This window comes from Oncorhynchus nerka, linkage group LG25, assembly GCF_034236695.1.
Source record: "Oncorhynchus nerka isolate Pitt River linkage group LG25, Oner_Uvic_2.0, whole genome shotgun sequence".
In the NCBI taxonomy this organism is placed as follows: domain Eukaryota; kingdom Metazoa; phylum Chordata; class Actinopteri; order Salmoniformes; family Salmonidae; genus Oncorhynchus; species Oncorhynchus nerka.
Window position 1 is genome coordinate 2,295,632 of NC_088420.1, and position 22,921 is coordinate 2,318,552.

Sequence of the window (22,921 nt, forward strand, 5' to 3'; positions counted from 1 at the left end):
GGTCAGAGTCCACGCTCTCCCTAGGGTCAGAGTCCACGCTCTCCCTAGGGTCAGACTCCACGCTCACCCTAGGGTCAGAGTCCACGCTCTCCCTAGGGTCAGAGTCCACGCTCTACCTAGGGTCAGAGTCCACGCTCTCCCTAGGGTCAGTGTCCACGCTCTCCCTAGGGTCAGACTCCTAGCTCACCCTAGGGTCAGAGTCCACGCTCTCCCTAGGGTCAGACTCCTAGCTCACCCTAGGGTCAGAGTCCACGCTCTCCCTAGGGTCAGAGTCCTAGCTCACCCTAGGGTCAGAGTCCTAGCTCTCCCTAGGGTCAGTGTCCTAGCTCACCCTAGGGTCAGTGTCCACGCTCTCCCTAGGGTCAGTGTCCTAGCTCACCCTAGGGTCAGTGTCCACGCTCTCCCTAGGGTCAGTGTCCTAGCTCACCCTAGGGTCAGTGTCCTAGCTCACCCTAGGGTCAGTGTCCACGCTCTCCCTAGGGTCAGTGTCCTAGCTCACCCTAGGGTCAGTGTCCTAGCTCACCCTAGGGTCATTGTCCACGCTCTCCCTAGGGTCAGTGTCCACGCTCTCCCTAGGGTCAGTGTCCACGCTCTCCCTAGGGTCAGTGTCCTAGCTCACCCTAGGGTCAGTGTCCTAGCTCACCCTAGGGTCAGTGTCCACGCTCTCCCTAGGGTCAGTGTCCTAGCTCACCCTAGGGTCAGTGTCCTAGCTCACCCTAGGGTCAGTGTCCAGCTCACCCTAGGGTCAGTGTCCTAGCTCACCCTAGGGTCAGTGTCCTAGCTCACCCTAGGGTCAGTGTCCTAGTTCACCCTAGGGTCAGAGTCCACGCTCTCCCTAGGGTCAGAGTCCTAGCTCACCCTAGGGTCAGTGTCCACGCTCTCCCTAGGGTCAGAGTCCTAGCTCACCCTAGGGTCAGAGTCCTAGCTCACCCTAGGGTCAGAGTCCACGCTCTCCCTAGGGTCAGAGTCCACGCTCTCCCTAGGGTCAGAGTCCTAGCTCACCCTATGGTCAGTGTCCACGCTCACCCTAGGGTCAGTGTCCTAGCTCACCCTAGGGTCAGAGTCCACGCTCTCCCTAGGGTCAGAGTCCACGCTCTCCCTAGGGTCAGAGTCCTAGCTCACCCTAGGGTCAGAGTCCTAGCTCACCCTAGGGTCAGAGTCCACGCTCTCCCTAGGGTCAGAGTCCACGCTCTACCTAGGGTCAGAGTCCAAGCTCTCCCTAGGGTCAGTGTCCTAGCTCACCCTAGGGTCAGAGTCCACGCTCTACCTAGGGTCAGAGTCCACGCTCTCCCTAGGGTCAGTGTCCACGCTCACCCTAGGGTCAGTGTCCTAGTTCACCCTAGGGTCAGAGTCCACGCTCTCCCTAGGGTCAGAGTCCTAGCTCACCCTAGGGTCAGTGTCCACGCTCTCCCTAGGGTCAGAGTCCTAGCTCACCCTAGGGTCAGAGTCCTAGCTCACCCTAGGGTCAGAGTCCACGCTCTCCCTAGGGTCAGAGTCCACGCTCTCCCTAGGGTCAGAGTCCTAGCTCACCCTATGGTCAGTGTCCACGCTCACCCTAGGGTCAGTGTCCTAGCTCACCCTAGGGTCAGAGTCCACGCTCTCCCTAGGGTCAGAGTCCACGCTCTCCCTAGGGTCAGAGTCCCAGCTCACCCTAGGTCAGAGTCCCAGCTCACCCTAGGGTCAGAGTCCACGCTCTCCCTAGGGTCAGAGTCCACGCTCTACCTAGGGTCAGAGTCCAAGCTCTCCCTAGGGTCAGTGTCCTAGCTCACCCTAGGGTCAGAGTCCACGCTCTACCTAGGGTCAGAGTCCACGCTCTCCCTAGGGTCAGTGTCCACGCTCACCCTAGGGTCAGAGTCCTAGCTCACCCTAGGGTCAGTGTCCACGCTCTACCTAGGGTCAGTGTGTCCACGCTCTACCTAGGGTCAGTGTGTCCACGCTCTCCCTAGGGTCAGAGTCCTAGCTCACCCTAGGGTCAGAGTCCTAGCTCACCCTAGGGTCAGAGTCCACGCTCTCCCTAGGGTCAGAGTCCACGCTCTCCCTAGGGTCAGAGTCCTAGCTCACCCTATGGTCAGTGTCCACGCTCACCCTAGGGTCAGTGTCCTAGCTCACCCTAGGGTCAGAGTCCACGCTCTCCCTAGGGTCAGAGTCCACGCTCTCCCTAGGGTCAGACTCCTAGCTCACCCTAGGGTCAGAGTCCACGCTCTCCCTAGGGTCAGAGTCCTAGCTCACCCTAGGGTCAGAGTCCTAGCTCTCCCTAGGGTCAGTGTCCACGCTCTCCCTAGGGTCAGACTCCTAGCTCACCCTAGGGTCAGAGTCCACGCTCTCCCTAGGGTCAGACTCCTAGCTCACCCTAGGGTCAGAGTCCACGCTCTCCCTAGGGTCAGAGTCCTAGCTCACCCTAGGGTCAGAGTCCTAGCTCTCCCTAGGGTCAGTGTCCTAGCTCACCCTAGGGTCAGTGTCCACGCTCTCCCTAGGGTCAGTGTCCTAGCTCACCCTAGGGTCAGTGTCCACGCTCTCCCTAGGGTCAGTGTCCTAGCTCACCCTAGGGTCAGTGTCCTAGCTCACCCTAGGGTCAGTGTCCACGCTCTCCCTAGGGTCAGTGTCCAGCTCACCCTAGGTCAGTGTCCAGCTCACCCTAGGGTCAGTGTCCACGCTCTCCCTAGGGTCAGTGTCCACGCTCTCCCTAGGGTCAGTGTCCACGCTCTCCCTAGGGTCAGTGTCCAGCTCACCCTAGGGTCAGTGTCCTAGCTCACCCTAGGGTCAGTGTCCACGCTCTCCCTAGGGTCAGTGTCCTAGCTCACCCTAGGGTCAGAGTCCTAGCTCACCCTAGGGTCAGTGTCCTAGCTCACCCTAGGGTCAGTGTCCTAGCTCACCCTAGGGTCAGTGTCCTAGCTCACCCTAGGGTCAGTGTCCTAGTTCACCCTAGGGTCAGAGTCCACGCTCTCCCTAGGGTCAGAGTCCTAGCTCACCCTAGGGTCAGTGTCCACGCTCTCCCTAGGGTCAGAGTCCTAGCTCACCCTAGGGTCAGAGTCCTAGCTCACCCTAGGGTCAGAGTCCACGCTCTCCCTAGGGTCAGAGTCCACGCTCTCCCTAGGGTCAGAGTCCTAGCTCACCCTATGGTCAGTGTCCACGCTCACCCTAGGGTCAGTGTCCTAGCTCACCCTAGGGTCAGAGTCCACGCTCTCCCTAGGGTCAGAGTCCACGCTCTCCCTAGGGTCAGAGTCCTAGCTCACCCTAGGGTCAGAGTCCTAGCTCACCCTAGGGTCAGAGTCCACGCTCTCCCTAGGGTCAGAGTCCACGCTCTACCTAGGGTCAGAGTCCAAGCTCTCCCTAGGGTCAGTGTCCTAGCTCACCCTAGGGTCAGAGTCCACGCTCTACCTAGGGTCAGAGTCCACGCTCTCCCTAGGGTCAGTGTCCACGCTCACCCTAGGGTCAGAGTCCTAGCTCACCCTAGGGTCAGTGTCCACGCTCACCCTAGGGTCAGAGTCCTAGCTCACCCTAGGGTCAGAGTCCACGCTCTCCCTAGGGTCAGAGTCCTAGCTCACCCTAGGGTCAGAGTCCACGCTCTCCCTAGGGTCAGAGTCCACGCTCTCCCTAGGGTCAGAGTCCTAGCTCACCCTAGGGTCAGTGTCCTAGCTCACCCTAGGGTCAGTGTCCACGCTCACCCTAGGGTCAGAGTCCACGCTCTCCCTAGGGTCAGTGTCCTAGCTCTCCCTAGGGTCAGAGTCCACGCTCTCCCTAGGGTCAGAGTCCACGCTCTCCCTAGGGTCAGAGTCCACGCTCTCCCTAGGGTCAGAGTCCTAGCTCACCCTAGGGTCAGTGTCCTAGCTCACCCTAGGGTCAGAGTCCTAGCTCACCCTAGGGTCAGAGTCCTAGCTCACCCTAGGGTCAGAGTCCTAGCTCACCCTAGGGTCAGTGTCCACGCTCTCCCTAGGGTCAGAGTCCACGCTCTCCCTAGGGTCAGAGTCCACGCTCTCCCTAGGGTCAGAGTCCACGCTCTCCCTAGGGTCAGAGTCCACGCTCTCCCTAGGGTCAGAGTCCACGCTCTCCCTAGGGTCAGAGTCCACGCTCTCCCTAGGGTCAGAGTCCACGCTCTCCCTAGGGTCAGAGTCCTAGCTCACCCTAGGGTCAGAGTCCTAGCTCACCCTAGGGTCAGTGTCCAGCTCACCCTAGGGTCAGAGTCCTAGCTCACCCTAGGGTCAGAGTCCTAGATCACCCTAGGGTCAGTGTCCTAGCTCACCCTAGGGTCAGTGTCCTAGCTCACCCTAGGGTCAGTGTCCTAGCTCACCCTCGGGTCAGTGTCCACGCTCTCCCTAGGGTCAGAGTCCTAGCTCTCCCTAGGGTCAGAGTCCTAGCTCACCCTAGGGTCAGTGTCCTAGCTCACCCTAGGGTCAGAGTCCTAGCTCACCCTAGGGTCAGTCCTAGCTCTCCCTAGGGTCAGAGTCCTAGCTCTCCCTAGGGTCAGAGTCCTAGCTCTCCCTAGGGTCAGAGTCCTAGCTCACCCTAGGGTCAGTGTCCACGCTCTCCCTAGGGTCAGTGTCCTAGCTCACCCTAGGGTCAGTGTCCTAGCTCACCCTAGGGTCAGTGTCCTAGCTCACCCTAGGGTCAGAGTCCTAGCTCACCCTAGGGTCAGAGTCCACGCTCTCCCTAGGGTCAGTGTCCACGCTCTCCCTAGGGTCAGTGTCCACGCTCTCCCTAGGGTCAGTGTCCTAGCTCACCCTAGGGTCAGAGTCCTAGCTCACCCTAGGGTCAGAGTCCACGCTCTCCCTAGGGTCAGTGTCCACGCTCTCCCTAGGGTCAGTGTCCTAGCTCACCCTAGGGTCAGTGTCCTAGCTCACCCTAGGGTCAGTGTCCTAGCTCACCCTAGGGTCAGTGTCCACGCTCTCCCTAGGGTCAGTGTCCTAGCTCACCCTAGGGTCAGTGTCCTAGCTCACCCTAGGGTCAGTGTCCTTGCTCACCCTAGGGTCAGTGTCCTAGCTCACCCTAGGGTCAGTGTCCTAGCTCACCCTAGGGTCAGTGTCCTAGCTCACCCTAGGGTCAGTGTCCTAGCTCACCCTAGGGTCAGAGTCCACGCTCTCCCTAGGGTCAGAGTCCTAGCTCACCCTAGGGTCAGAGTCCTAGCTCACCCTAGGGTCAGTGTCCACGCTCTCCCTAGGGTCAGTGTCCTAGCTCACCCTAGGGTCAGTGTCCTAGCTCACCCTAGGGTCAGAGTCCACGCTCTCCCTAGGGTCAGAGTCCTAGCTCACCCTAGGGTCAGAGTCCTAGCTCACCCTAGGGTCAGTGTCCACGCTCTCCCTAGGGTCAGAGTCCTAGCTCACCCTAGGGTCAGAGTCCTAGCTCACCCTAGGGTCAGTGTCCACGCTCTCCCTAGGGTCAGTGTCCACGCTCTCCCTAGGGTCAGAGTCCTAGCTCACCCTAGGGTCAGAGTCCTAGCTCACCCTAGGGTCAGTGTCCTAGCTCTCCCTAGGGTCAGAGTCCACGTTCTCCCTAGGGTCAGAGTCCACGTTCTCCCTAGGGTCAGAGTCCACGCTCTCCCTAGGGTCAGTGTCCTAGCTCACCCTAGGGTCAGTGTCTAAGCTCACCCTAGGGTCAGTGTCCACGCTCTCCCTAGGGTCAGTGTCCTAGCTCTCCCTAGGGTCAGTGTCCTAGCTCACCCTAGGGTCAGTGTCCACGCTCTCCCTAGGGTCAGTGTCCACGCTCTCCCTAGGGTCAGTGTCCTAGCTCACCCTAGGGTCAGTGTCCTAGCTCACCCTAGGGTCAGTGTCCTAGCTCACCCTAGGGTCAGTGTCCTAGCTCACCCTAGGGTCAGTGTCCTAGCTCACCCTAGCCCGTTCTACCTCCTTCCATTCTCTCGTCTAAATGTTCTTTTAGGCCGTTATCTGAGACGGCTGGTTCCCTTTCTCTCTCTGCCCCCCAGTGCCTTGTGGGAAGCTGGAGGATTCTTGTCCGTTTCCCGTGGTGAAGCGGTTGTCCAACGGCTCGGTCTCGGTTTCAGAGCTCGGTCACAGCAGCAGCTCCGAGGGAGAGAAGGAGTTCGCTGCTACTGAATGGGACAATCCACTGCTCACCAGAACCACCAACCGTAGGTCAATTATCTACATTGACCAAAGTGTGTCCAAAATGGCACCCTATTCCCTATATAGTGCACTACTATAGACCAGAGCCCTATTCCCTATATAGTGCACTACTTTAGACCAGAGCCCTATGTAGGGATTAGGGTGCCATCTGGGATACAGTCCTGGGTTGGCGTAAATTTTATCAATTAACCTCTCTGGCACCAAATTCAAAACAACAGAAATCCCATAATTCAAATTCCTGAAAACATACAAGTATTTTATTAGGTCAGCACCTAGTCACAGAAAAATCCAGCCATTTTTCCAGCCAAAGAGAGGAGTCACAAAAAGCAGAAATAGAAATAAAATGAATCACTAACCTTTGATGATCTTCATCGGATGACACTCATAGGACTTCATGTTACACAATACATGTATGTTTTGTTCGATATAGTTCATATTTATATCCAAAAATCTCAGTATACATTGGCGCGTTATGTTCAGTAGTTCCAAAAACATCAGGTGATTTTTGTAGAGAGCCAATTTTACAGAGATACTCATAATAAACACTGATGAAAGATACAACTGTTATGCAAGGAATTTTAGATCCACTTCTCCTTAACCTCTTACGTCGACCCGGCACGCATGTGTCCCATTTAGACATCTGGAAATGCAAATTCGCTACGCTAAATGCTAATAGCACTCGTTAAAACTCAAACGTTCATTAAAACACATGTATTAAAGATACACTCGTTGTGAATCCAGCCAACAAGTCAGATTTTTTAAATGCTTTTCGGCGAAAGCATGAGAAGCTATTATCTGATAGCATGCAACACCCCGAAAGACCCACAGGGGACGTAAACAAAATAATTAGCATAGCCGGCGCTACACAAAAACGCAGAAATAAAATATAAAACATTCATTACCTTTGACGATCTTCTTTGTTGGCACTCCTAGATGTCCCATAAACATCACTATTGGGTCTTTTTTTTCGATTAAATCGGTCCATATATACCCTAGATATCGATCTATGAAGACTGTGTGATCAAGTCGACGATAAACTTTCACAAAACACTTCGAAATACTTTTGTAATGCAACTTTAGGTATTAGTAAACGTTAATAATCACATTGATCACGGGGCGATGTGTATTCAATAGCTCCACGTCTTGAAATCATGTTCAGAAATTTCTCATCCAAAACATCCTGTCGGAGACCGGAAGGAATGGGCTCTCTCGTACTCGTTTCACCAAGAAACAAAGGCCAGGCAAATGACGAGACTGGCGACATCGTGTGGAAGCTGTAGGAATTGCAATCTCAGCCCCATTTAATTTGGTTTCCCATCAACAATACATGCAAGTGGCGCATTGATACTTTTTCCAGTTTTCAGTGATCAGATTTTCTTGCGCTTTTCGATTAAACGCAGGCTCTGTTATAGTCACAGCCGTGATTTAACCAGTTTTAGAAACGTGTTTTCTATCCACACATACTAATCATATGCATATACTATATTCCTGGCATGAGTAGCAGGACGCTGAAATGTTGCGCGATTTTTAACAGAATGTTCGAAAAAGTAGGGGGTCGACTTAACAGGTTAATGCAACCGCTGTGTCAGATTTTGAATTTTTTTTTTTACGGAAAAAGCACACAAAATCTGAGTACGGCGCTCAGACGCACAAACAAGCCATACAGATATCCGCCATGTTGTGGAGTCAACAGAAGTCAGAAATAGCATTATAAATATTCACTTACCTTTGATGATCTTCATCAGAATGCACTCCCAGGAATCCCAATTCCACAATAAATGTTTGTTTTGTTCGATAAAGTCCATAATTTATGTCCAAATACCTCCTGTTTGTTTGTGCGTTTAGCCCAGTAATCCAAATTCATGAGGCGCGATCACTATGCCCAGATGAAAAGTCAAAAAGTTCCGTTACAGTCCGTAGAAACATGTCAAACGATGTATAGAATCAATCTTTAGGATGTTTTTAACATAAATCTTCAATAATATTCTAACCGGAGAATTCCTTTGTCTTCAGAAATGCAATGGAATGCAGGTCGCTCGCGCGTAATCAGCTCATGCCACTCTTGCAGAGCCCTGACTCATTCAGTTCTCATTCCGTCTCCTTCACAGTAGAATCCTCAAACAAGGTTCTAAAGACTGTTGACATCTAGTAGAAGCCTTAGGAAGTGCAATATGTCCCCATAGACACTGTATATTCGATAGGCAATGACTTGAAAAACTACAAACCTCAGATTTCCCACTTCCTGGTTGGATTTGTTCTCAGGTTTTTGCCTGCCATATGTGTTCTGTTATACTCACAGACATCGTTCAAACTGTTTTAGAAACATCAGAGTGTTTTCTATCTGAATCAACTAACAATATGCATATCCTAGCATCTGTGCCTGAGTAGCAGGCAGTTTACTCTGGGCACGCTTTTCATCCGGACGTGAAAATACTGCCCCCTACCCCAAAGAAGTTAAGCCAACTCAGGGAGTAAACTGAAATTCATCACGGTTACTCTATTGGTGCAGAAAAAACCCCTGTTGAGATATATCTGGGGTAATATAAGACGCGTTTCATCTGCCAACCGCAACTGAGAAGATAATGTTGATGGTTTCAGCAGATGAATGTAATTAATGTTAACTAAATAAGAGGTCCTAGAATCAATCCCTGTGGAACACCACATTCACGACTGCCTCCTCTCTCCTCTCTCTCCTGTCTCTCCGCTTCCCCGTGAAACACCACATCCACTACTGCCTCCTGTCTCCACCCTGCAGAAGCCAACAGTCTCCAGCAGACCTCCCTCCAGACCATGAATGCAGACACCTTCCTGAAGAGACCCATCTCAGCTAGGACCTACTCCCATCCCTGCTCCTCCCCCAGCCTAGTGACCAGGGGAACATACAGCCAAGTACTCAATGCCAATAGTGAGACCAACTTGAAGAAGGCACCAGGGAACAAGCTAGCTAATGCCACCTCTCTCCCTGGCAAGAATAGCAATCCTACTTTTGCAGCTGTGGCTGCGGGATATGACAGAAGCCCAGGTGAGCTGCCATAGCAAATTGTCAACCCTCTGATACTTTTGTATTGACTAGACTACAGGGCAGGGTAGCCTAGTGGTTAGAGTGTTGGACTAGTAACCGAAAGGTTGCAAGTTCAAATCCCAGAGCTGACAAGGTACAAATCTGTCGTTCTGGTGGTTTTCAGGTGGCAAGTTGTGACCGTAGTGGGATGGTTTTCAGGTGGCAAGTTGTGACCATAGTGTGATGGTTTTCAGGTGGCAGTGGCCCAGGTCAAAGAGCCCAATGGAACACTCTAGCTCACGTGACCTCAGTGGAGAGCGACAGCTCAGACAGGTAACATGTCGCTCTCTCCGGCACTCGCTCTATCGCTTTCTCGCTCTGATTCCAAATAATCCATTCATTTTCCCTCTATCTAGCTCAGGATTATGGTCTCCCATAGGATTCAACCCTGCCAACTCCTTCTCTGCATTCGGACCCAACAACTCCTTCAATCTGACAGGAGGTAAGAACTGGAATCAGGGGAGCACAATGAGGCTTCAGGCTTAATGGTGGTGTCATGTCTCCAGCTAGGGGCTTTATGGTGCTGTCATGTTGTCTCCAGCTAGGGGGCTTTATGGTGCTGTCATGTTGACTCCAGCTAGGGGCTTTATGGTGCTGTCATGTTGACTCCAGCTAGGGGCTTTATGGTGCTGTCATGTTGTCTCCAGCTAGGGGCTTTATGGTGGTGTCATGTTGTCTCCAGCTAGGGGCTTTATGGTGGTGTCATGTCTCCAGCTAGGGGCTTTATGGTGCTGTCATGTTGTCTCCAGCTAGGGCTTTATGGTGCTGTCATGTTGACTCCAGCTAGGGGCTTTATGGTGGTGTCATGTCTCCAGCTAGGGGCTTTGTGGTGGTGTCATGTTGTCTCCAGCTAGGGGCTTTATGGTGCTGTCATGTTGTCTCCAGCTAGGGGCTTTATGGTGGTGTCATGTCTCCAGCTAGGGGCTTTATGGTCCTGTCATGTCTCCAGCTAGGGGCTTTATGGTGCTGTCATGTCTCCAGCTAGGGGCTTTATGGTGGTGTCATGTTGTCTCCAGCTAGGGGCTTTATGGTGCTGTCATGTTGTCTCCAGCTAGGGGCTTTATGGTGGTGTCATGTCTCCAGCTAGGGGCTTTATGGTGCTGTCATGTCTCCAGCTAGGGGCTTTATGGTGGTGTCATGTCTCCAGCTAGGGGCTTTATGGTGGTGTCATGTCTCCAGCTAGGGGCTTTATGGTGGTGTCATGTCTCCAGCTAGGGGCTTTATGGTGGTGTCATGTTTTCTCCAGCTAGGGGCTTTATGGTGCTGTCATGTTTTCTCCAGCTAGGGGCTTTATGGTGCTGTCATGTTGTCTCCAGCTAGGGGCTTTATGGTGTTGTCATGTTGACTCCAGCTAGGGGCTTTATGGTGCTGTCATGTTGTCTCCAGCTAGGGGCTTTATGGTGGTGTCATGTCTCCAGCTAGGGGCTTTATGGTGCTGTCATGTTGTCTCCAGCTAGGGGCTTTATGGTCCTGTCATGTCTCCAGCTAGGGGCTTTATGGTGCTGTCATGTGTCCAGCTAGGGGCTTTATGGTGCTGTCATGTCTCCAGCTAGGGGCTTTATGGTTCTGTCATGTTGTCTCCAGCTAGGGGCTTTATGGTGCTGTCATGTTGTCTCCAGCTAGGGGCTTTATGGTGCTGTCATGTCTCCAGCTAGGGGCTTTATGGTGGTGTCATGTCTCCAGCTAGGGGCTTTATGGTGCTGTCATGTTGTCTCCAGCTAGGGGCTTTATGGTCCTGTCATGTCTCCAGCTAGGGGCTTTATGGTGCTGTCATGTGTCCAGCTAGGGGCTTTATGGTGCTGTCATGTTGTCTCCAGCTAGGGGCTTTATGGTGGTGTCATGTCTCCAGCTAGGGGCTTTATGGTGCTGTCATGTTGTCTCCAGCTAGGGGCTTTATGGTGGTGTCATGTCTCCAGCTAGGGGCTTTATGGTGCTGTCATGTCTCCAGCTAGGGGCTTTATGGTGGTGTCATGTTGTCTCCAGCTAGGGGCGTTATGGTGCTGTCATGTCTCCAGCTAGGGGCTTTATGGTGCTGTCATGTCTCTAGCTAGGGGCTTTATGGTGCTGTCATGTTGTCTCCAGCTAGGGGCTTTATGGTGCTGTCATGTCTCCAGCTAGGGGCTTTATGGTGCTATCATGTCTCCAGCTAGGGGCTTTATGGTGGTGTCATGTCTCCAGCTAGGGGCTTTATGGTGCTGTCATGTCTCCAGCTAGGGGCTTTATGGTGCTGTCATGTTGACTCCAGCTAGGGGCTTTATGGTGCTGTCATGTCTCCAGCTAGGGGCTTTATGGTGCTGTCATGTCTCCAGCTAGGGGCTTTATGGTGGTGTCATGTCTCCAGCTAGGGGCTTTATGGTGGTGTCATGTCTCCAGCTAGGGGCTTTATGGTGGTGTCATGTTTTCTCCAGCTAGGGGCTTTATGGTGCTGTCATGTTTTCTCCAGCTAGGGGCTTTATGGTGCTGTCATGTTGTCTCCAGCTAGGGGCTTTATGGTGCTGTCATGTTGTCTCCAGCTAGGGGCTTTATGGTGCTGTCATGTTGACTCCAGCTAGGGGCTTTATGGTGCTGTCATGTTGACTCCAGCTAGGGGCTTTATGGTGCTGTCATGTTGTCTCCAGCTAGGGGCTTTATGGTGGTGTCATGTCTCCAGCTAGGGGCTTTATGGTGCTGTCATGTTGTCTCCAGCTAGGGGCTTTATGGTCCTGTCATGTCTCCAGCTAGGGGCTTTATGGTGCTGTCATGTGTCCAGCTAGGGGCTTTATGGTGCTGTCATGTCTCCAGCTAGGGGCTTTATGGTGCTGTCATGTTGGTGCTGTCATGTTGTCTCCAGCTAGGGGCTTTATGGTGCTGTCATGTTGTCTCCAGCTAGGGGGCTTTATGGTGGTGCTGTCATGTCTCCAGCTATGGGGGCTTTATGGTGCTGTCATGTTGTCTCCAGCTAGGGGCTTTATGGTCCTGTCATGTCTCCAGCTAGGGGCTTTATGGTGCTGTCATGTGTCCAGCTAGGGGCTTTATGGTGCTGTCATGTCTCCAGCTAGGGGCTTTATGGTGCTGTCATGTTGTCCAGCTAGGGGCTAGGGCTTTATGGGGCTTTATGGTGCTGTCATGTTGTCTCCAGCTAGGGGCTTTATGGTGCTGTCATGTCTCCAGCTAGGGGCTTTATGGTGGTGTCATGTCTCCAGCTAGGGGCTTTATGGTGCTGTCATGTCTCCAGCTAGGGGCTTTATGGTGCTGTCATGTTGTCTCCAGCTAGGGGCTTTATGGTGCTGTCATGTTGTCTCCAGCTAGGGGCTTTATGGTGCTGTCATGTTGTCTCCAGCTAGGGGCTTTATGGTGGTGTCATGTCTCCAGCTAGGGGCTTTATGGTGCTGTCATGTTGTCTCCAGCTAGGGACTTTATGGTGGTGTCATGTCTCCAGCTAGGGGCTTTATGGTGCTGTCATGTCTCCAGCTAGGGGCTTTATGGTGGTGTCATGTTGTCTCCAGCTAGGGGCTTTATGGTGCTGTCATGTCTCTAGCTAGGGGCTTTATGGTGCTGTCATGTTGTCTCCAGCTAGGGGCTTTATGGTGCTGTCATGTCTCCAGCTAGGGGCTTTATGGTGCTGTCATGTCTCCAGCTAGGGGCTTTATGGTGCTGTCATGTCTCCAGCTAGGGGCTTTATGGTGCTGTCATGTTGTCTCCAGCTAGGGGCTTTATGGTGGTGTCATGTCTCCAGCTAGGGGCTTTATGGTGCTGTCATGTTGTCTCCAGCTAGGGGCTTTATGGTGGTGTCATGTCTCCAGCTAGGGGCTTTATGGTGCTGTCATGTCTCCAGCTAGGGGCTTTATGGTGGTGTCATGTTGTCTCCAGCTAGGGGCTTTATGGTGCTGTCATGTTGTCTCCAGCTAGGGGCTTTATGGTGCTGTCATGTCTCTAGCTAGGGGCTTTATGGTGCTGTCATGTTGTCTCCAGCTAGGGGCTTTATGGTGCTGTCATGTCTCCAGCTAGGGGCTTTATGGTGCTGTCATGTCTCCAGCTAGGGGCTTTATGGTGCTGTCATGTCTCCAGCTAGGGGCTTTATGGTGCTGTCATGTCTCCAGCTAGGGGCTTTATGGTGCTGTCATGTTGACTCCAGCTAGGGGCTTTATGGTGCTGTCATGTCTCCAGCTAGGGGCTTTATGGTGCTGTCATGTCTCCAGCTAGGGGCTTTATGGTGCTGTCATGTTGTCTCCAGCTAGGGCTTTATGGTGCTGTCATGTCTCCAGCTAGGGGCTTTATGGTGCTGTCATGTTGACTCCAGCTAGGGGCTTTATGGTGCTGTCATGTCTCCAGCTAGGGCTTTATGGTGCTGTCATGTCTCCAGCTAGGGGCTTTATGGTGCTGTCATGTTGACTCCAGCTAGGGGCTTTATGGTGCTGTCATGTCTCCAGCTAGGGCTTTATGGTGCTATCATGTTGACTCCAGCTAGGGGCTTTATGGTGCTGTCATGTTGACTCCAGCTAGGGGCTTTATGGTGCTGTCATGTTGTCTCCAGCTAGGGGCTTTATGGTCCTGTCATGTCTCCAGCATGTCTCCAGATCAATCCACATAGACTATAGTGATCCGGACTGTAGTGGATCAATCCACATAATTTTTGCTAGTTTTAAAGGCGTGTTTTGTTTGTTTTCCAGTCTTCCGTGGGATGTCCTTCCCGAAGACATCCGAGCCTCCGCAGACTTGGCCTGAGTTGAGCTCTGCGTCCTCGTCTCTCTGGGATGCCCCCAGCAACCCCCTGCACTCCTGGCTCAGCAGCTCCCCCACTGTCCCCACCGCAGTAAGACCGCCCATGTTAACATACATACCACTGTGGTCAGACCCCCTCACAGTACCTTATCATACATACCACTGTGGTCAGACCCCCTCACAGTACCTTATCATACATACCTTCAGATCATACCTTATCATACCACCATTGTGGTCAGACCCCCTCACAGTACCTTATCATACATACCACTGTGGTCAGACCCCCTCACAGTACCTTATCATACATACCACTGTGGTCAGACCCCCTCACAGTACCTTATCATACATACCACTGTGGTCAGTACCCCTACATACCAGTCAGACCTTATCATACATACCACTGTGGTCAGACCCCCTCACAGTACCTTATCATACATACCACTGTGGTCAGACCCCCTCACAGTACCTTATCATACATACCACTGTGGTCAGACCCCCTCATAGTACCTTATCATACATACCACTGTGGCCAGACCCCCTCATAGTACCTTAACATACATACCACTGTGGCCAGACCCCCTCATAGTACCTTATCATACATACCACTGTGGTCAGACCCCCTCATAGTACCTTATCATACATACCACTGTGGTCAGACCCCCTCACAGTACCTTAACATACATACCACTGTGGTCAGACACCCTCATAGTACCTTATCATACATACCACTGTGGTCAGACCCCCTCATAGTACCGTCTTAACACTCCGAGGTACAAAGTTCTGTTTGGCCCACTTGATGCATGGAGTGAAGAAACTGTTTTTGACGTTAGTCAATGTGATATATTGTGGAGACATGCCACCCCCCCATTTTCACCTGTTATTAAAAAGCTTTCCAGGTCTATTAATTATACAGATGTAGCTTCCTTCCTGTACTAACGATAAACCTATTTAACATCTCCTCACCTACTGCTACAAATCGATTGATGATATTGTATATCTTTCTGGTAACTTCCAGTCCATCTAACGGGGGTTCTTCAGTGATATAATGTCCAGGTAACCCCCCATGTCCACCAGTAGTAAAATCTTGATATTATATAGCCTGTAGTGCTCTGGACAGAAGTAGTGGACTAGCTTTATATAGGCCAGATATATTGAGACAAATGATTCCCTCTGTTTCTCCAGTCCGTCCTGGGTAGCGGCAGGAACCCCTGGTCCACCACCACCCCCTTTGGCAGCTCCATCTGGTCCACTAGTGGAGACACTGCACTACACTCCTTCACTCCCACCACCACCTCCTCCACCCTCCCAGACTTACCCAGCAGCATCCCCACCCTGGGCCTGGCCCCTCCAACTGCCCCCACTGAGATGAGCCGTTCCTACGACCCCTGGAGGCCCACCCTCAGCAGACACGGCTCAGAGCCCTGGTCCAGCCACTGAGGAGTAACAGGCTCTTAGCCTGGTCCCAAATCTGTTTCAGCTCGTGCCAACTCCAATGCTGTCTTTATCAAGCCAAACATGGCGACATGGCATGAAAATGATTGCCAAAGAGTTGGCGTAGCACCAACAGGCTGGAACTCAGGCTAACTCAGGCTCACAGATGTGATCGTTCTTAACTGAATTATCACGCAAATCATGCATTCATGTAAATGGCATATTTACGTCATGTGAGCAGACCTCATGTACGGATTCTGGTCTAAATCAGAAACATACCATGGTATCAGTTGTTAAACAGTACTTAAAAACCCTGGACCAGAGCTAGGTAATGCTGGTCTACAGTCTTGATTCAGATTCATTTTTAGCTCTGGTCCAGGTCGCTGTAACACCCTGGATCAGAGCTAGGTGATGCTGGTCTGTTGTTCACTAGCTCTGGTCCAGGTCGCTGTAACACCCTGGACCAGAGCTAGGTAATGCTGGTCTGTTGTTCACTAGCTCTGGTCCAGGTCGCTGTAACACCCTGGACCAGAGCTAGGTAATGCTGGTTTGTTGTTCACTAGCTCTGGTCCAGGTCGCTGTAAAACCCTGGACCAGAGCTTGGTAATGCTGGTCTGTTGTTCACTAGTTCTGGTCCAGGTCGCTGTAACACCCTGGACCAGAGCTAGGTAATGCTGGTCTGTTGTTCACTAGCTCTGGTCCAGGTCGCTGTAACACCCGGGACCAGAGCTAGGTAATGTCTGAACTGTTCTGGTTAACACCCTAGCTCTGGTCCAGGTCGCTGTAACACCCTGGACCAGAGCTAGGTAATGCTGGTCTGTTGTTCACTAGCTCTGGTCCAGGTCGCTGTAAAACCCTGGACCAGAGCTAGGTAATGCTGGTCTGTTGTTCACTAGCTCTGGTCCAGGTCGCTGTAACACCCTGGATCAGAGCTAGGTGATGCTGGTCTGTTGTGTTGGTCTGCTTTGTGGCTCAGTGCTGCTGTATGGTGCCGTGTTACTCTGTTGAAATAAGCACGTTGTGTGTAGCAGACACATACAGCGCATTTGGAAAGTATTCAGACCCCTTGACTTTTTCTACATTTTGTTTAGGTTACAGCCTTATTCTAAAATGGAATAAATAGATGTTTTTTCCCTCAATCTTCACACAATATCCCATAATGACAAAGCTAATTTATCATTTAAAAAAGTACTTTGTTGAAGCACCTTTGGCAGCGATTACAGCCTCGAGTCTTCTTGGGTATGACGCTACAAGCTTGGCGCACCTGTATTTGGGGAGTTTCTCCTGTTCTTCTCTACAGATCCTCAAGCTCTGTCAGGTTAGATGGGGAGCGTCACTGCATAGCTATTTTCAGGTCTCTTCAGAGATGTTTGATCGGGTTCAAGTCCAGGCTCTGGCTGGGCCACTCAAGAACATTCAGAGACTTGTGCAGAAGCCACTCCTGCGTTGTCTTGGCTGTGTGCTTTGGGTCGTTGTCCTGTTGGAAGGTGAACCTTCACCCCAGTCTGAGGTCCTGAGCGCTCTGGAGCAGGTTTTCATCAAGGATCTCTCTGTACTTTACTCCATTCATCTTTCCCTCGATCCTCACTAGTCTCCCAGTCCCTTCGGCTGGGAAACATCCCAACAGCATGATGCTGCCACCACCATGCTTCGCCGTAGGGATGGTGCCAGGTTTCCACCAGATGTGACGCTTGGCATTCAGGCCAACGAGTTCAATGTTGGTTTCATCAGACCAGAGAATCTTGTTTATCATGATCTGAGAGTCCTTTAGGTGCCTTTTGACAAATTCCAAGCGGGCTGTCATGTGCCTTTTACTGAGGAGTGGCTTCCATCTGGCCACTCTACCATAAAGGTCTGATTGGTGGAGTGCTGCAGAAATGGTTGTCCTTCTAGAAGGTTCTCCCATTTCCACAGAGGAACTCTGGAGCTGTCAGAGTGACCATTGGGTTCTTGCTCACCTCCCTGATCAAGGCCCTTCTCCCCCGATTGCTCAGTTTGGCCGGGCAATCAGCTCTAGGAAGAGTCTTGTTGGTTCCAAACTTCTTCCATTTAAGAATGATGGAGGCCACTGTGTTCTTGGGGACCTTCAATGCTGCAGAAATGTTTTGGTACCCTTCCTCAGATCTGCACCTCGACACAATCATGTCTATGAGCTCTACGGACAATTCCTTTGACCTCATGGCTTGGTTTTTGCTCTGACATGCACTGGTTACTGTGTGACCTTATAAAGGCCGGTGTGTGCCTTTCCAAATCATGTCCTATCAATTGAATTGACCACAGGTGGACTCCAATCAATGGAAACAGTTTCGAGTCTAATAGGAAAAGGGTCTGAATTTTTATACATTTACAAAAATGTCTAAACTGTTTTCACTTTGTCATTATGGGGTATTGTGTGTAGATTGATGAGGTGGAAAACATAAAAAAAAAAAATAAGACTAACGTAACAATGTGGAACAAGTGAAGGGGTCTGAATACTTTCATAATGTAATGTCCTCTGTTTAAAGGGTTGTTTTCTAGCCTGGATACCAGTGTGTTTGTGCAGTCATGCTGCTCTTTGTTTGACTAGAACACGTCTGGGACCAGACTAGTGTTCTTCATTATGTTCTTTGCTGATTTGAAATGTGGTTTCATGCAGAGGACACCCTTTCATTCAGGACAGAGGATCTGAAAAAGACCCTTTGAATGCAGTCCTATTGAACAGTTCTGCTTGGTTTACAGTCCACTCATGGAAACATCATGAATATTGTCTTTAAAAAAATAAAATAGCTTGTTGGAATTGATTTAAGGAATACTTCTGTATTTTCACTGAGGCCCTTTATCTAGTTCCCCAGAGTCAGATGAATTTGTGGATACCATTTGTCTGCATGCAGTTTCCTGCTAACAGATGTCAGACTTCCAGTCGTTGCGCTAACGCTAGTTATTATTGGCTCACAAAACTTCCTATAACATCCTTCATAAAGAGACGTAAAAACTATATCCATGAGTTCATCTGACTCTGTGGAAGTCGGGGCCTGAAGTGTCCGTTTGAGGGTTAATAAAGTCACCAAATTGAAATAAAAGGCAGACTGAACTCATTCAAATGCATTTTATTTGATTAAACGGTACAAATCAGATGTGAAAAAAAGGCCCTGAGTGTTTGGTGTGTTGTCTGTGTTAGTTACAATGTCTTACACATACAGGTATGATAAGTCTCTGTCAGACTCTGGGCCAGTCCACCCTAGAGGCTGTGAGAAGATGGACCAACACAAACTTTGGCTGTGGGATTGCCGTCTTATCGTCTGTGACCCCACAACATAAGCTGTCATAATGGGTTTACGTTGAAGCATGTTATCTGGTTTAATTTTTTTCTTCACACTGTCAAACAACTCCTGCATAGATTGGTAACTTTTTTCCTAATTTGGTGCACAGAAACGGACAAAAAAAGTGGCACGGGTGGCGCTGTTATGCGCAGTCTCACTTAAAACCCTCATATCCGCCATCCCATTTGACCTAGAGAATCTCAATTGCTGCATCCTCTCCTTCTCAAAACCCATTGAAGAATGGGACGATAATTAACTCAGGAACCGCACCTGCTTTCAATATACTTTGTATCCATTATTTTTGGCAGATAGATTTTTTTTAAAAAGCCAGCACTAACTGTTCTAGTCTCCTTCCTGTGAACCCCGTTCATTGCATGGCCGACATCAGGTTGGTCTGTCTCGTAGCCTACTTCCTACAGGGTTGTTTAAGGGAAGCCATGAGTAACTGCCTGAACTTGGTCAGATCACAGGTCTTCATGACAGAAACACGGTGGCTTTTGTTCAGCTTGTTCCTCTGATCAAGAACCATCATCCCTCTGCATAGCTCCCCCTGTAGTTCCACCCTGACGGCACACTCTATACTCTCTGTCACCACAGAGCTGTCTATACACGCTGCCACTGCGTAAGCATCGTAGGAGACAAAGCCAGGCCCGAAGTACACATCCCTCTTACTCAGCATGGCTTCCTTGGAATAACCCCAACACTTGGACGTGATCGTCTTCATGAAGCGACCAGCAGGCGTGTCCTCGTTAATCAGTTTTTCAAAGAATTCCTGGTCAATGAAAACACAGTTAAACACAAGATAAATCAAACTTAAAAAGGGGTTAATTTTAGTATTTATTTAAGTCCTGTTGAGGTCGGCAGACTTTAGTTAAGTAATATACATGGAAAGGGAACATTCCTTAGCAACTAGGAAGTGCAAGCTGTGAGTAATCAATGAAATACAAAACTATTTTATTCATATTGATTGTGTTCCCGTAATAAAAAAAATCAGGTAAATCGTACATTAGGTGGGGTTATAGGAGTGTACAGAGAGAACTGTTGAAGAAGTCAAGTAAATGCTATTCTGAACAGTTATATTAGTAATAAGTTAGTGTCCTATATAGAGATAAAGTAATAAGAGCCACCTGAAGGTTGACCCTAACTCCTTACCCATTCCAGTTTATTCCTACAGCAATACTCCCATGATGCTATGCGTGTAGGACAGAGGTACTCCTCCAGGACAATGAAGGCAGATTCAGGATCCATCACAAAGTTAAACTCCCCACATAAAGATACATTCCCTTTACCTGGAAGGAGAAACACTGGTCAAAATAAGTCCCTGATAATGGCACTGGATTCCCCTACAGAGTGCACTACTTTAGACCAGTGCCTATGGGTCCTGTTAGAAAGGAGTGCATTATGTAGAGAATAAGGTGTCATTTGGAATGCAGTTGGAAACAACCTTATTGTCTATGATTGATTGTAACGTTACCCTCCATGTTACCTCCCATAATGACGAGCTCCTTCAGGTTCTGTTGGAAAGAAGGGTCCAGTCTGATGGCTAGAGCCAGGTTGGTGAGCGGCCCAAGAGCCACCAAGGACACCTGTCAAGGGACGAGGAACTAGAAGACTTGGCGGCGTGCAATGGTCCACGTATTATTATCACTTAGTGACAAACTATCATCATTCATCCACTGTCTCCCAACGGACTGTACATGGGGAGCCCACAGTACCTGTTTAGGGGGTTGTCAGATGGGGGGGTTGTCAGATGGGGAGCCTACAGTACCTGTTTAGGGGGTTGTTAGATGGGGAGCCTACAGTACCTGTTTAGGGGGTTGTCAGATGGGGAGCCTACAGTACCTGTTTAGGGGTTGTTAGATGGGAGCCTACAGTACCTGTTTTAGGGGTTGTTAGATGGGAGCCCACAGTACCTGTTTAGGGGTTGTCAGATGGGGAGCCCACAGTACCTGTTTAGGGGGTTGTCAGATGGGGAGCCTACAGTACCTGTTTAGGGGTTGTCAGATGGGAGCCTACAGTACCTGTTTAGGGGTTGTCAGATGGGAGCCCACAGTACCTGTTTAGGGGGTTGTCAGATGGGGAGCCCACAGTACCTGTTTAGGGGGTTGTCAGATGGGGAGCCCACAGTACCTGTTTAGGGGGTTGTCAGATGGGGAGCCCACAGTACCTGTTTAGGGGGTTGTCAGATGGGGAGCCCACAGTACCTGTTTAGGGGTTGTCTCTGGGAGCCCACAGTACCTGTTTAGGGGGTTGTCAGATGGGGAGCCCACAGTACCTGTTTAGGGGGTTGTCAGATGGGGAGCCCACAGTACCTGTTTAGGGGGTTGTCAGATGGGGAGCCTACAGTACCTGTTTAGGGGGTTGTCAGATGGGGAGCCTACAGTACCTGTTTAGGGGGATGTCAGATGGGGAGCCTACAGTACCTGTTTAGGGGGATGTCAGATGGGGAGCCTACAGTACCTGTTTAGGGGGTTGTCAGATGGGGAGCTGTCAGATGGGGAGCCTATAGTACCTGTTTAGGGTTGGCAGCTACCAGTCTGATCATGGCATTAACAGCGTGTTCTCTCTGGACCTTCTCCTTCCACTGTGGGTCTCTGTCCTCCAGCACATCTCCCAGCCCGTCAGTCCCAAAGTGGTCGCTGAAAGCCTTGGTGGCCCCCACCAGGGGACCAGCAGCACCCTGGAACACTGGAATCTATGAGCAACATACAGCCATGTGTTATGAGCTTCCCAGATAACCAAGTGTGGTATGAATGAATGTCACACTCGTGTGACGTTGTATCCTCGTCAAGAAAATACAGACGGGGGGCGCCTCTCTGAACCGGGTTCCTACCTGTGTGTGTTCACAGACAGACAGCACCAGCAGCACATTCTGACAGACGTTGTCCACATCAGTATTCCCGAAGCAGCATGTTATCCCCAGGATCTGCAGGCTTGGAGCGGCCGCGGCCATCATTATCGCCTGGGCGTCATCTATACCTGCATCTGTGTCGATTATTACCAGCTTTTGGGCCATGGTGGCAGTGGAAAAGCAGATCAGCTGCGCAGGGGGGGGAACATTTGTTAAAAATAAAATTTAAAAAAAAGCCTCGTCTTTGGAGTTTAAATTATATTTAGGGAGAACAGGAAGAGTATTGTAGATGTGCATTATCAAGTTATCAATGTCACATATAGAACATAAATATACCACACCATGTGTTTCCCTGGACGTGTGTACCATTACACCATGTGTATCCCTGTAATGCCCAGGAAGCTCGGACTCCGTTCGATAGCTCTGCAAGCCTTATCATGTAAAAATGCATTCGTTATTCACAAACATCTGGAGTTTCGCTGAACAACTATTTTCATTTACTCCCGTTACGAACTTCCAGAAAAAAGCGTATTCGTCACCTCTAATTACCACTGATTACTGACACGCACAGGTCGGAAGTCTATAAGAGCTCAATACATTGGAAGTGCAAAAAAGGCTTGTAAATGTTTTTGGAAGTACATAACGAGAGTAAATTAAGACAGTTGTTCGGCGAAACTCCATATTTGGTGAATAAGTAAAGTATTTTGACACTATAACGCGTGCAGCGCCGTCTAATCGGAGCTTCTTGGGCATTGTGCGGTGTTCAAAATAACTGAACTCTGAAACCACTAGAGTACTTCAAGACAACTGGAAACTGTGAAAAAACCATCATAATAATCGGGCTCCGGGGACTTGGAAAATCGTTTTGAACGGGCATCCAACTCGGGTGTATGTCTAGAGCACCATTAGAAAGAAGACAAGTCATATTCATCGTTGACATCTTCAACGCACAGATACTGGGGCAGTATCTTCCATAAATACGACTAAAGAAACGTAATAAGCATTACTGTCATTCAAATACTTACCAATATTTTAAACGACCACTGCTTCGTGTTGTGCAGATCGGACTTTAGTGGAATAACAACTGCTTCCTGCTAACTGTTTGTATGTTTACATGTGCCGCCTTTTCTGATTTACAGCCAGGTAGCAAGTAAGAAAATGACAACGTTTCTTAATTCAGACTAGTACGTGAACGCAGCAGTAGAAAACATACGACGTCCTGCATGTGAATCTACTTTGGCAAGTCAGTGTTTTTGTCAATACGTGCGACAATTTACCTAGAAGAAAAAACAAAATAAATGTATTAGTCAAGAAGCAATGCCTTTATGTTGAGTAAAGTTATGCCTTCTATGACGCGTTCAAAACAACTGGGAATTCGGAAATCTCCAATTTATGTATTTATGTACCTATGATGCAACCCGGATATAGACTGTCCGTTAATCGACGTATGCGAATGGCTAATCACGTATGCGACGTAATCGACGTATGCGAATGGCTGTAA

General features: G+C 50.1%; 2 protein-coding genes and 2 long non-coding RNA genes across 5 annotated transcripts in view; 2 read left to right on the forward strand and 2 right to left on the reverse strand.

The window, feature by feature from the left end:
* The window catches only part of tmem131 (transmembrane protein 131), a 165,084-nt gene extending 149,511 nt beyond the window's left edge, over positions 1-15,573 (forward strand). Inside the window, exons 30-35 of the mRNA XM_065009980.1 lie at positions 5,918-6,082; positions 8,833-9,099; positions 9,333-9,411; positions 9,495-9,580; positions 13,788-13,930; positions 15,022-15,573. Of these exons, the coding sequence (XP_064866052.1) occupies positions 5,918-6,082; positions 8,833-9,099; positions 9,333-9,411; positions 9,495-9,580; positions 13,788-13,930; positions 15,022-15,276 (995 nt within the window). The 3' untranslated portion in view covers positions 15,277-15,573. The remainder of the gene's footprint in view (positions 1-5,917; positions 6,083-8,832; positions 9,100-9,332; positions 9,412-9,494; positions 9,581-13,787; positions 13,931-15,021) is intronic.
* A 68-nt stretch (positions 15,574-15,641) lies between these two features.
* Positions 15,642-18,344, forward strand: LOC135564479 (uncharacterized). The gene is made up of 2 exons (XR_010461063.1): positions 15,642-15,974; positions 16,048-18,344. It is a non-coding gene; the product is annotated as an uncharacterized LOC135564479 (long non-coding RNA).
* si:ch211-201h21.5 (uncharacterized protein LOC555526 homolog) lies at positions 18,341-22,800 on the reverse strand. Of its 2 annotated transcripts, none has more exons than XM_029649118.2 (6): positions 22,446-22,800; positions 21,403-21,609; positions 21,082-21,264; positions 20,056-20,155; positions 19,722-19,858; positions 18,341-19,341 (listed from the first exon to the last, which is right to left on the reverse strand). In XM_029649118.2, the coding sequence occupies exons 2-6, from the start codon at positions 21,583-21,585 to the stop codon at positions 18,976-18,978; spliced, it is 969 nt and encodes a 322-aa protein (XP_029504978.1). In that variant the 5' UTR covers positions 21,586-21,609; positions 22,446-22,800; the 3' UTR covers positions 18,341-18,975. The 2 variants fall into 2 exon arrangements, with proteins under 2 accessions (XP_029504978.1, XP_029504977.1); XM_029649117.2 differs by having other exon boundaries at positions 20,044-20,155; positions 22,446-22,799.
* On the reverse strand, positions 20,490-21,075 carry LOC135564478 (uncharacterized). The gene is made up of 3 exons (XR_010461062.1): positions 20,808-21,075; positions 20,626-20,773; positions 20,490-20,518 (listed from the first exon to the last, which is right to left on the reverse strand). It is a non-coding gene; the product is annotated as an uncharacterized LOC135564478 (long non-coding RNA).
* Positions 22,801-22,921: the final 121 nt, after the last annotated feature.

Excerpts from the sequence above, each read along its gene's own strand:
- si:ch211-201h21.5 (XM_029649117.2), bottom strand. The coding sequence starts at position 21,585 with ATGGCCCAAAAGCTGGTAATAATCGACACAGATGCAGGTATAGATGAC. Across the intron at positions 21,265-21,402 it reads CTGTCTGTGAACACACACAG|ATTCCAGTGTTCCAGGGTGC; the intron begins GTAGGAACCCGG and ends TGTTGCTCATAG. Across the intron at positions 19,859-20,043 it reads TATGGGAGGTAACATGGAGG|GTAAAGGGAATGTATCTTTA; the intron begins GTAACGTTACAA and ends TTCTCCTTCCAG.